Source organism: Hordeum vulgare, chromosome 3H (assembly GCF_904849725.1).
Source record: "Hordeum vulgare subsp. vulgare chromosome 3H, MorexV3_pseudomolecules_assembly, whole genome shotgun sequence".
Taxonomy (NCBI): Eukaryota; Viridiplantae; Streptophyta; class Magnoliopsida; order Poales; family Poaceae; genus Hordeum; species Hordeum vulgare.
This window is the reverse complement of record NC_058520.1, coordinates 3,132,149-3,145,252: the sequence shown is the minus strand read 5'-3', so window position 1 is coordinate 3,145,252 and position 13,104 is coordinate 3,132,149. Positions and strand designations below refer to the sequence as shown.

Genomic DNA, 13,104 nt, shown 5'->3' with positions numbered 1-13,104 from the left:
TTTTAATGAGATCGGTACGTAAGGGACCATGTTTCAAAAAAAAAGATAGTTATGAAGCACGAATATGTTGTCGTGGAAGAAGCTGACTTAGTTATAGGTGTTCATTTTATATCTTGTAATGGTCCCAAGATGGTTATCTTTGTTCTTTACTCTCCGGAATGATTGTCTGCATCACCATGATGTAAAGACCGGAAATTAACCTCTCTGTAGGAAGAAAAAAATCCAAAACAGAAACATATTGTTTCATCTAATTGCCTCTGACCAAACAGGTGAATGGAAACATACCATTTCACTCAAATGAAGCTATGATGGAGCGAGAAGTCAAATCCATCTGTTCATCCAGCTCTTCAGAGAGAAACAGAGCAAATTACCAAAATTTTCAAATCAATTAACTCATAATCAAATCAATTAAGACGTGTATTAAAGAGCATGTGGAATTTTCCGGCAAAAGAAGAGTAGAGAATCCGGTGATTATCTAGGAGAAACACATGCTATGACCTACAGCAGCAACAGTTTCAAATTATGCTATCTGCATCATTAGCATCACACAACAGCCATGAGATAAGTCAGGAATGGAGGTTAGGAAGAACCATCAGGAGAGAGGGGATTAATGATACCTTCCTCGTTTTTTGTTTTTAGAAGACCTCCACTAGCTTAAAACCAATTGAATTCCTGAACACAAAGTGAGAAAATTGAAGCGAGAGAAAAATGCAAAAGTTGTTTGACAGTATTAGATAATGAATCCTAATACCTGGTTAATCCGAGTCAGCTGGCAACATAAAATTAATTATCAAAGGGACTTTACAATCTCCAATGGCAACTTATAGACAACAATAAAAAAAATGATGATAGTCACAATAAGCAGGTAAATGCGGTTTCTACATTATCTCCATATACCCGTTGTTTGAAACTTGCACTTCCATCTAAATCGATGCATCTTCATTACTTCGCATATAAATGGAACAATACTAAATATACCATTCCAGGATTTGAATACATTACTTCTTAAGTTAGCAAAGGAATTATTAGACACACAAAATAAAACAATAGTTTTTATTGAAAGGGAGAAAAATACCCCCAAAGCAAGTTTTCCAATAGACAACATAGTTACAACATTATTATTATTTTCACTGAAAATACAATTCCAGGATTTGAATACAATTCCTCGCAAGTTAGCGAAGGAATTATTACACACAAAAAAAAACAATGTTTTCTATTGAAAGGAAGAAAAACACCCCCAAAGCAAGTTTTTCAAATAGACACCACAGTTACAACATGATTTTTTTTACTGAAAACACAGTTTACTCTTCTTGCAATGCTGCTCTCGATCGTCAGTAAGCGCGCCTTAACATTCCTGGTAGCACAAATACACGACCTTCGATGTGTCGATCATAATTTCCACCAGAAATGAAAACTGCGATGGCGCAACTGTCTAGAATCCTGACAAAATAAATTGTTCTACTTACACAAATCAAATGGTAAAAACAGTTGCATATATCATCAAAACAGCATACTACAGAGCCTTCTTTTTTTTACAATCATGATGAGACCTTCTACCCTCAGCTCTGAGACCAGTCTTAGGTCCAGTTGCACTCTGCCTTGCTTTGCCCACTCTGCACTTCAAAATCTGCTATTGCCCGAATGCACTCAAGCATGTTCTTTCATCAACCCTACACCCTATTACTAGTTACGGAGGCATCAGAGCAAATGCATATGAGATCTTCAGAGATTCATATGTGCTGATGAATCCGACGGTGCAAGAAAATGATGATCCTTCCATATCCATTGATCATTCAGAATATTCTTCACTATACTGGTCCATATCTTCTACACGAGAATGCCTCGGATGCTCATCAAGATCATCATCAACAGAAGATCTTTGTCGCTTCAAATTTCCCTACAGAGGAGAAACCTTTAGTTAAAGCCTTCAAGGTAATGGTAATGCATAAAGATCAGTTTATGCTCTAACATGGGGTTCATAAAAAGGTGAACAATCCCAATGAGGGAACTGTTTGCAAGAAACACAGTAGCTACATATATGGCTTGGCGAGAAGATGAATCACCTACAGATATACTTCCTCCAGTCAAAAATATAAGGTGTGTTGATTTTTTGAGAAGTCAAACCTATCTATATTTGACCAAATTTATTGAGACAAATATCAATAGTGACAATACCAAATTCATATCATTAAATTCATCATGAAATTTATTTTCATATTCTATTTATTTTGTACAGTAGATGTTGATACATTTATCTCAAACATAGAAATGTTTTACTTTTGAATAAAAAACAATATACCTTACATTTTGGACCGGAGGGAGTATTAAATGAAAAACTGAAGAACGAAAATGCTGCCTAGCTGCAGTATATAGTACTAATATTTCACTGCAAAGTAAACTTTCATGCCAGCAGTTATAAAGGAAAAAATGGGTCATACATGCATGCTGGATGATTCTCCATGCTCCATCTCATCACCATGTGCTGTCCTGCTCACATTAATTCTAGAAGGCACTGGGAAATGCTCGATTTCATCCCCAGTTCTCCCCTCTTTAGCTTTCTTCTTCTGCAATACTAGCTTGGTAGGAAGAGGCTGCAAAATGGACAATAAAGTGTCAGCCAAATGTGCAATGAATCATTATCATATATTAGAATAAATAAAGTATGCAAGGCGCAAGTTACCAAATATTTTGCATCATCGTCATCAAATGAGACAAGGTATGTTGTTGGATCTTGCTTGTCATCCCCCCTTACCTGAATTACAAGACAAGAAAATGTAATGTAGGCAGTTCTACACCAGCAGCACAAAAAGTAGACACAATCACAGACCCATTAGCAAAATGCCACATACTTCCCAGTGATATTCCCGAATCCAGGAGTACTGGAAGTCTTCGTTTTCATCATCAAAGTCCTTGACAAGCTAGACAAAACCATAGTCGCGATCAGAGCATGATAATAATACCAAAACAAACTATAACTACGACCGGTGACATTTTAAATAAAGATGTACTAGAGTCGAGAAAAGGATGGATACCTCATGGGGTGCTGGAGCCATGTATGCCAAAAATCTCTCTTGTTTTGCAGGGTCTGAACCACTGACTTGAAAACTTTTCATCAGAGCCTATCACGAGAACAATGAAAACCTTAGATATGCTAGTAATCGCGTACGTGCAATGCACGTTAATATTTAGTAGGATATTAATTGCATATTGATATTAGGTAAGATATCAATTGCACGGCTGATTTTATAAGATGCTGTTGAGTCTAAACATATCTACAACCAGTGGCAGTGGTGGGTGATTGGAGTGTTAAACATGTTTGGTGCTCAACAGTGGAGCGATTTGAAGCGCTGGATCTCATGATTTGATGGCTGAGATGGTTTGGATCTTTTTATATTGGTATAGATGTGAGGGTATATGTAGGCAGAGCATCATTGACGTATGCATCAGTGACGTATTAGCATAACGTCTCGAAATATATGCATTTGACATAAACATGCAATCAATATAAAACTCTATTTCTACAATACATCCATATGAGCATGTTAACATAACTATAAAGTAACTAAATCAGAAAGCTTAAGACAGAAGAAGAAAAATGCAACGCACCTGGGATTCGCATTCATCACGTACAGATCTCTCTAGCTTGGTATACTGCTCTGAATCAGCTGTAGGATCTCCATCAAAATTCACCATAACAAATGGATCGTTATACCTACAGAGGCCAAAGGAAAAGCAAATTTGAGATCACTTAAATTCATCCACCAGCTTATATGACTCCAAGGCAACATAAAAACTAAGGTGGCACCTTGAATGGCAAAACAGAAGAAATTATGGCATATACTACTCCCTCCGTTCCTAAATACAAGTCTTTTTAGATATTTCACTAGGGGGCTACATACGGAGCAAAATGAGAGAATCTACACTCCAAGTATGTCTATATACATCCGTATATAGTCTTTTAGTGAAACCTCTAAAAAGACTTATATTTAGGAACGGAGGGAGTACAAGGGAAGATTACTTTTCCTGTTTTCCAATAACAATAAATTTTGGAACAAACTAACCTGAAATTTATAGCTGGTGGAAAGTAAACACTTTTTTCTTAACATAGATAGGAAAGTGAATTGGAAACAAAATGTACTTCAATGAAATGGCGGTGCTCAACAAACATCAGATGTCGCGAATGAAGAAGTAAGTCTTCTAAATTATAATGACAGACACACAAAATAATGTGTCATATGGAAAGTCATACCTATCAAAATCGGGTACCAAAGGCAGAACAAACTCTGGCTCCATCCCTCGTTTAGTCTGGTGGACAGGGCGTGATTTAGCTGCTTTGAAGGATTCCGCAATGGCTTTGATCCGCTTCTGTCTGATATACACATGCACAGAAAAATAATGTCATTGGGCTGCACCAGGATTGCAAAACAGGCTAACCTTCAGAAACCAGAGAATAAACGGAGTAAAAGGAAAGTCATGCCTATCATTAAGATTTTCGAGGACATTATCACGACCCTCCCTTGATTCTCGCCTTTCTTTTGCTTGCTTTTCAGTGATCGACTGGGATGGACAAATTACCCTTTTTAGTATAATGAAGTAATCTAGCACAATGTATGTAACTACATTGATGGAAGAATCTGCTGGAAATTACCATTTTGGCTGCATCAGTAGTAAGTGGAGAAATGTACTGTGTTTTGACAAGCCAAGACATGCCTTTGTCGGTTGGCCTCTCCTTTTTCCTTATGCCTTCTGGTTTAACAGGGGTGAGAACCTCATCATCACGCAGCAGCTCTTGATCTTCTGGAGCCAGGGGCCGCTGAACAGAGGGAGGGCTAAATGCATGTTTGGCACTCAAGTTAGGGATGCTAGAAAGAATCATCTGAAAGGTAGAAACATATGGCTGGCTTAATTCTTACTTGTATACACTCATATCAAGTAGGTCAAGAGGTATCCCGAGATCCTCAGGGACAATCATTTTAGGCATATAGTTTTTCTCCAATGACGTGACCCTGTATTTGGTATATCTGTGAAAAGGCAATATACAGAAAAACATAAAGTAAGTATGGCTGCCCCAAAATAACTGCAATGTGCAGAACGAAGTACAATTTAGAGAATAACCAACTAATAATGTAATAAGAAAGCAGAGCATTGCACATATCATGGAAATGGCACAGGCCCTGTCTGTAAAAACAACAGTGGAGAGACCATTCACGCACACAAGATGATATGACTAACAACAATGATCATGTTTGTATTAAATTTTATGTTTCAGATAATGAACTTGGCTCATGTCCTGTGAAACAATTCTGAATTCCTCTACTGATCATACAAAAGTACAACAAATAATTGGATCAGGTTAACAAAGCAACATGGCAATAAAAACGCATTTTTCCCCATGGAAGTTGCACGGTGTGTTGTGGCTAGTTGATCCTAGACCTGGGCAGGGCAACGACCCCATAGAGGCAGGCGCCCTACAGGGGCAAGGGATAGATAGGCCAAGGAGCTTGATATATTTTATTTCTTCATCCCCATGAAGCATGCAGCAGCACATATACAAATAAACCTCTTCCCTACAACTTCAACAGACATAGAGAAGGAGATCATACTAAGATATCATATCTTGACTAAGAATGTCAATCAAGGATATCTCTAGAACAAACTTAAACCTGAGCAGTGAGTTGCTTTCCTTGGGTGATAAAGTGCTGCCAGGTACTGTTCACGCGAAGAATACCCCATCTATTGCTGCACATAACATGCTGGGTCTCTTGGACTTGTGCTTAAACTATGACTAAATGATTGAAACATTGAAACTGTTTCTAAAAGCAAATGCATGTTATTGGACTGACAGCAGATATAATTACAAGCTTAGACCTGCTATATGCCATATGCTCAAACAGGCTGTCTCAATAAAGAGAACGATCATTATACAATAATGAGATAGAAATTCATTTAATGCCTAAATAATAGCAGATAAAAAGGGCAGCCCGGTGCACGTAGCTCCCGCTTGCGCAGGGTCCGTGGAAGGGTCCGACCACTTTGGGTCTATAGTACGCAGCCTTTCCCTACATTTCTGCAAGAGGCAGTTTCCAGGACTCGAACGGTCAAACCCGTGACCTCATGGTCACAAGGCAACAGCTTTACCGCTGCGCCAAGGGCCCAAATAATAGCAGATGAATTAAAAAATCCCAAATTTGACAAGAACGATGTAATGTACTCCCTCCATCCTTATATTATGGGACCGAGGGAGTATATAGTAAAACTATATAAGCAACATTGAAATGGCTTTCACTGAACCAAACATAAGTAACAACAGAACAGAGCAATCAGATCAAAATAAGAGTAGAAAACTACCTGTCCTTGTCCTTATTCAGAGGCAGCCATTTCAATTGAGCACTTGGGTCTGGCAGTTCATTCCTAAACCTGCATTAACAAGAAAGAAAAAAAGGAGACATGGTCATACGGTAGTTTAATTCCGAAAGACAGAGAGACAAAAATTTCATGCAAATCAGTTGCTCTTGCAAAGCTTCTCCCAACCTGAAGCAATCTAGAAACATATTTTAGACACACTTTTCAAACGGAAACTGCCAATTAATGAAGTGGTGCTTTGAGAACCATTTTGCCTACTGCACAAAAGCGTTCGTCTTACCAGTTTCATAGCAAGCATCATTAGTAAGCTACAGTTTATGTAATAACAAAACACATCTTCCCAAAAGCTAGAAAAAGGGAAGGTCGATCTATGAATCATAATGCCACTGACTTCACCAATGACGTTGCAGTCGCACGAAAATTCAAACAGGTCCTTCGTCGTTTGTCCTGATTCAGCAGTACAGCATTTGGCAACTGCTCAGATTGCCAACCAAAATACCCAAGCGCATGATAAGCATACAAAATTGCTCAAACACACATTTTACACTGTAAGGACTCTGATTTCCACCAACTAGCACTTGCAGAGACCAAAAGTCCAAAATTTGCTATACTCACTTGTGCTTGCAGAGGAATGTTGTCGGCTTCTTGAGCCGATTCTCAAACCTCTCGGTGTTGGCCGCGGAGGCTGGGCGAGGCGCGGTTGTCGCCACCCGAGTCCCACCTGATGGCTGGGGATGGCGGCTCTGCGGCTGTGGCTGCTGCTGCTGTTGCGCCGCTGCGCGCACCTTCTGTGTCTTCTGCAGAATGGTGGCCTGCGACTGGCGCATCATCTGCTGCTGCTTCCGGTCATCCAGCTTCTGCTTCTCGTACTCGCGCTTCTTCCTCGATCGCCGCTCGTCCTCCGTCTCCACCCTCGGCAGCGCCGCCTTGGCCTGCCGCTCCTTTGGCTGCGGCGGAGCCTCCCGTGGGGTCGGCTGGGGCTGGGCCGGAGGCGGCGGCGGCGGTGCCGAAGGGGGAGGAGCAACTGGCGGTGGTGGAGGGGCCGCTTGATTGCTGCTCCCGCCGTACTGCGGCGGTGGGGGCTGGTAATACATCTGGTGCGGCGGCGGCGGCCGCTGCTGTTGCTGGTGCTGCGGGGGCGCGTGCCCAAAGTTGTACTGAGGCTGGTGCGGAGGGGGCGGTCCGGGCGGGGGCGGGGGCGGCGGCGCGTGGAACGGCGGCGGCGGCATGTGGCCGTACCCCGCCTGCTGCTGCGGCGGCGGCGGCTGCCCGTACGGGTTGATGGGCGGGCCCTGCGGCGGGAAGGGCCCCTGACCCGGGGCCGGCGGGTACGGCCGGTACGCCATCGCGCGCCGGAGCCGGCTAGGGTTTCCTCAAACCCTAACCCCAGCAACGCACCAGCCCCACTGTCGCGGCCAGTGGCAGGTCCACCACTGGGGCAAGCAGGGGCGGCCGCCCTGGGTCGCCGGCGGCAGATCAAGCACCCCTTTTGGGCGGAGCACGGCGACGGCTGCGGCGCGGCGACGGGCAGAGACGACGCAGTTTGACGCCCGGCGGCGGCGCTGCCTCTCCAATTGTTGTGGCGTCGAGGGACGAAGGGCTGTGCTGTGCTCCGGAGAGAAAATGGGCCGGACTGGCCCGCGTCTAATTTCAAAGAAAAGCCCAATTAGCTGCAGAAAGCCCAGTTGTGGAAAGGCAAGTTGCTCTCTCTTGGAGGATCAATTTTGTACTCACAAATATGGTCTTGATGTGGTGTGGAGAAGAATCCATCAATACCCTCTCGTTTAGGGTTCAAGGCCTCCGACAGCGATCTAATCGCTGATACGTCCCAAACGTATCTATATTTATGTTTGTTCCATGCTTTTTTGGTTGATATTGTTATTGTTGGAATTATGCCCTAGAGGCAATGATAAATGAAGTTATTATTATAATTCCTGTTTCAAAATAATAGTTTATTATCCATGCTATAATTGTATTCAATGAAGACTCGTTTACATGTGTGGATACATAGACAAAAACACCGTCCCTAGCATGCCTCTAGTTGGCTAGCCAGTTGATCAATGATAGTCAGTGTCTTCTGATTATGAACAATGTGTTGTTGCTTGATAACTGGATCACGTCATTGGGAGAATCACGTGATGGACTAGACCCAAACTAATAGACGTAGCATGTTGATCGTGTCATTTTGTTGCTACTGTTTTCTGCGTGTCAAGTATTTATTCCTATGACCATGAGATCATATAACTCACTGACACCGGAGGAATGCTTTGTGTGTATCAAACGTCGCAACGTAACTGGGTGACTATAAAGATGCTCTACAAGTATATCTCCGAAGGTGTTAGTTGAGTTAGTATGGATCAAGACTGGGATTTGTCACTCCGTGTGACGGAGAGGTATCTCGGGGCCCACTCGGTAATACAACATCACACACAAGCCTTGCAAGCAATGTAACTTAGTGTAAGTTGCGGGATCTTGTGTTACGGAACGAGTAAAGAGACTTGCCGGTAAACGAGATTGAAATAGGTATGCGGATACTGACGATCGAATCTCGGGCAAGTAACATACCGAAGGACAAAGGGAATGACATACGAGATTATACGAATCCTTGGCACTGAGGTTCAAACGATAAGATCTTCGTAGAATATGTAGGATCCAATATGGGCATCCAGGTCCCGCTATTGGATATTGACCGAGGAGTCTCTCGGGTCATGTCTACATAGTTCTCGAACCCGCAGGGTCTGCACACTTAAGGTTCGACGTTGTTTTATGCGTATTTGAGTTATATGGTTGGTTACCGAATGTTGTTCGGAGTCTCGGATGAGATCACGGACGTCACGAGGGTTTCCGGAATGGTCCGGAAACGAAGATTGATATATAGGATGACCTCATTTGATTACCGGAAGGTTTTCGGAGTTACCGGGAATGTACCGGGAATGACGAATGGGTTCCGGGAGTTCACCGGGGGGGGCAACCCACCCCGGGGAAGCCCATAGGCTTTGGGGAGACACACCAGCCCTTAGTGGGCTTGTGGGACAGCCCCAAGGGGGCCTATGCGCCAAGAGAAAGAAATCAAAGGAAAAGAAAAAAAAAGAGGGAAGAAGTGGGAAGGGAGGGGGACTCCTCCCACCAAACCAAGTCCAACTCGGTTTGGGGGGGGGAGTCCTCCCCCCCTTGGCTCGGCCGATCCCTTGGGAGTCCCTTGGACCCCAAGGCAAGGTCCCCCTCCCTCCTCCTATATATATGGGGCTTTTAGGGCAGATTTGAGACGACTTTCTCACGGCTGCCCGACCACATACCTCCATAGTTTTTCCTCTAGATCGCGTTTCTGCGGAGCTCGGGCGGAGCCCTGCTGAGACGAGATCATCACCAACCTTCGGAGCGCCGTCACGCTGCCGGAGAACTCTTCTACCTCTCCGTCTCTCTTGCTGGATCAAGAAGGCCGAGATCATCGTCGAGCTGTACGTGTGCTGAACGCGGAGGTGCCGTCCGTTCGGTACTAGATCGTGGGACTGATCGCGGGATTGTTCGCGGGGCGGATCGAGGGACGTGAGGACGTTCCACTACACCAACCGCGTTCTCTAACGCTTCTGCTGTACGATCTACAAGGGTACGTAGATCACTCATCCCCTCTCGTAGATGGACATCACCATGATAGGTCTTCGTACGCGTAGGAAAATTTTTGTTTCCCATGCGACGTTCCCCAACAGTGGCATCATGAGCTAGGTTCATGCGTAGATGTCTTCTCGAGTAGATCACAAAAGGTTTTGTGGGCGGTGATGTGCGTTTTGTTGCCCTCCTTAGTCTTTTCTTGATTCCGCGGTATTGTTGGATTGAAGCGGCTTGGACCGACATTACTCGTACGCTTACGAGAGGCTGGTTTCATCGTTACGAGTAACCCCCTTTGCTCAAAGATGACTGGAAAGTGTCGGTTTCTCCAACTTTAGTTGAATCGGATTTGACCGAGGAGGTCCTTGGATGAGGTTAAATAGCAACTCATATATCTCTGTTGTGGTGTTTGGGTAAGTAAGATGCGATCCTACTAGATACCCTTGGTCACCACGTAAAACATGCAACAACAAAATTAGAGGACGTCTAACTTGTTTTTGCAGGGTATGATTGTGATGTGATATGGCCAACGATGTGATGTGATATATTGGATGTATGAGATGATCATGTTGTAATAGAAATATCGACTTGCACGTCGATGGTACGGCAACCGGCAGGAGCCATAGGGTTGTCTTTATACTAACATATGTGCTTGCAGATGCGTTTACTATTTTGCTAGGATGTAGCTTTAGTAGTGATAGCATAAGTAGCACGACAACCACGATGGCAACACGTTGATGGATGATCATGGTGTGGCGCCGGTGACAAGAAGATCGTGCCGGTGCTTTGGTGATGGAGATCAAGAAGCACGTGATGATGGCCATATCATGTCACTTATGAATTGCATGTGATGTTAATCCTTTTTGCACCTTATTTTGCTTAGAACGACGGTAGCATTATGAGGTGATCTCTCACTAAAATTTCAAGACGAAATTGTGTTCTCCCCGACTGTGCACCGTTGCTACAGTTCGTCGTTTCGAGACACCACGTGATGATCGGGTGTGATAGACTCAACGTTCACATACAACGGGTGCAAAACAGTTGCGCACGCGGAACACTCGGGTTAAGCTTGACGAGCCTAGCATGTGCAGACATGGCCTCGGAACACATGAGACCGAAAGGTCGATCATGAATCATATAGTTGATATGATTAGCATAGGGATGCTTACCACTGAAACTATACTCAACTCACGTGATGATCGGACTTGGGATAGTGTAAGTGGATCATGAAACCACTCAAATGACTAGAGAGATGTACTTTTTGAGTGGGAGTTTAGCATATAATTTGATTAAGTTGAACTCTAATTATCTTGAACATAGTCTAAGTCCACTTTGAATATATTTGTGTTGTAGATCATGGCTCACGCAAGTGTCATCCTGAATTTTAATACATTCCTAGAGAAAGCTAAGTTGAAAGATGATGGAAGCAACTTTGTAGACTGGGCTCGTAATCTTAAGCTAATCTTACAAGCTGGGAAGAAGGATTATGTCCTTAATGCTGCGCTAGGAGATGAACCACCCACTACGGCTGATCAGGATGTTAAGAACGCTTGGTTAGCGCGTAAGGAGGACTACTCAATAGTTCAATGTGCAGTCTTGTATGGCTTAGAACCGGGACTTCAACGTCGCTTTGAGCGCCATGGAGCATTTGAGATGTTCCAGGAGTTGAACTTTATCTTTCAGAAGAACGCCCGGATCGAGAGGTATGAGACCTCCGATAAATTCTATGCTTGCAAGATGGAGGAAAACTCGTCTGTCAGTGAACATGTGCTCAAAATGTCTGGGTACTCAAACTGTCTAGCTGAACTGGGGATTGAACTCCCGCAAGAAGCTATCACTGACAGAATCCTTCAATCACTGCCGCCAAGCTATAAAGGCTTTGTGTTGAACTACAACATGCAAGGGATGAACAAGTCTCCCGGCGAGTTGTTTGCGATGCTGAAAGTCGCAGTGTTTGAACTCCGTAAAGAGCATCAAGTGTTGATGGTGAGCAAGACCACTAGTTTCAAGAGAAACGGCAAAGGAAAGAAGGGCAATTCGAAGAAGAGCGGCAAGCCTGTTGCCAATCCGCCGAAGAAACCCAAAGCTGGACCTAAGCCTGAAACAGAGTGCTTCTATTGCAAGGGTATGGGTCACTGGAAGCGCAATTGCCCCAAGTATCTGGCAGATAAGAAGGCGGGCAAAGAAAAATCAGGTATATTTGATATACATGTTATTGATGTGTACTTAACCGGCTCTCGTAGTAGTGCCTGGGTATTTGATACCGGTTCTGTTGCTCACATTTGCAACTTGAAGCAGGAACTGCGGAATAGACGAAGGCTGGCGAAAGACGAAGTGACGATGCGCGTAGGAAACGGTTCCAAGGTTGATGCAATCGTTGTCGGCACAGTGTCACTTCAACTACCATCGGGATTAGTGATGAACTTAAATCATTGTTATTTAGTGCCTGCGTTGAGCATGAACATTATATCTGGATCTTGTTTATTGCGAGACGGTTACTCTTTTAAGTCTGAGAATAATGGTTGTTCTATTTATATGAGTAACATCTTTTATGGTCATGCACCGAATGTGAGAGGATTGTTCATATTGAATCTTGATAGCGATACGCATATACATAACATTGAGACCAAAAGAGTTAGAGTAAACAATGATAGCGCCATATTTTTGTGGCACTGCCGCCTGGGTCATATTGGTGTAAAGCGCATGAAGAAACTCCATGCTGATGGACTTTTGGAGTCACTTGACTTTGATTCACTTGACACGTGCGAACCATGCCTCATGGGCAAGATGACTAAGACTCCGTTCTCCGGAACAATGGAGCGTGGAAGTAACTTGTTGGAAATCATACATACCGATGTGTGTGGTCCAATGAGCGTAGAGGCACGCGGCGGATATCGTTATTTCCTCACCTTCACTGACGATTTAAGTAGATATGGTTATGTCTACTTGATGAAGCACAAGTCTGAAACATTTGAAAAGTTCAAGCAATTTCAGAGTGAAGTGGAAAATCATCGTAACAAGAAGATCAAGTTCCTACGGTCTAATCGTGGGGGTGAATATCTGAGTTTCGAGTTTGGTACTCACTTAAGACAATGTGGAATTGTTTCGCAGTTAACACCGCCTGGAACACCACAG

The 13,104-nt window shown here is 43.7% G+C and overlaps 1 protein-coding gene across 1 annotated transcript; it reads right to left on the bottom strand.

Annotated features, from left to right (window-relative positions):
- Nucleotides 1-1,331: 1,331 nt before the first annotated feature.
- Nucleotides 1,332-7,972, bottom strand: LOC123442375 (protein PAF1 homolog). The gene is made up of 12 exons (XM_045118390.1): nucleotides 6,979-7,972; nucleotides 6,349-6,417; nucleotides 4,914-5,021; nucleotides 4,649-4,829; nucleotides 4,478-4,557; nucleotides 4,250-4,369; nucleotides 3,607-3,712; nucleotides 3,033-3,119; nucleotides 2,850-2,918; nucleotides 2,681-2,752; nucleotides 2,439-2,591; nucleotides 1,332-1,897 (listed from the first exon to the last, which is right to left on the bottom strand). Exons 1-12 carry the CDS (start codon nucleotides 7,707-7,709, stop codon nucleotides 1,790-1,792), a joined length of 1,884 nt encoding a protein of 627 aa, XP_044974325.1. The 5' UTR covers nucleotides 7,710-7,972; the 3' UTR covers nucleotides 1,332-1,789.
- Between the last annotated feature and the right edge of the window lie 5,132 nt (nucleotides 7,973-13,104).

What these genes read in the sequence shown, in the direction of transcription:
- LOC123442375 (XM_045118390.1), bottom strand. Translation starts at nt 7,709, where the DNA reads ATGGCGTACCGGCCGTACCCGCCGGCCCCGGGTCAGGGGCCCTTCCCG. An exon ending in CTTGATATGAGTGTATACAA is followed by an intron (nt 4,830 to 4,913) that starts GTAAGAATTAAG and finishes ACATGCATTTAG; the next exon opens with CCCTCCCTCTGTTCAGCGGC. An exon ending in CTACTGATGCAGCCAAAATG is followed by an intron (nt 4,558 to 4,648) that starts GTAATTTCCAGC and finishes TGTCCATCCCAG; the next exon opens with TCGATCACTGAAAAGCAAGC.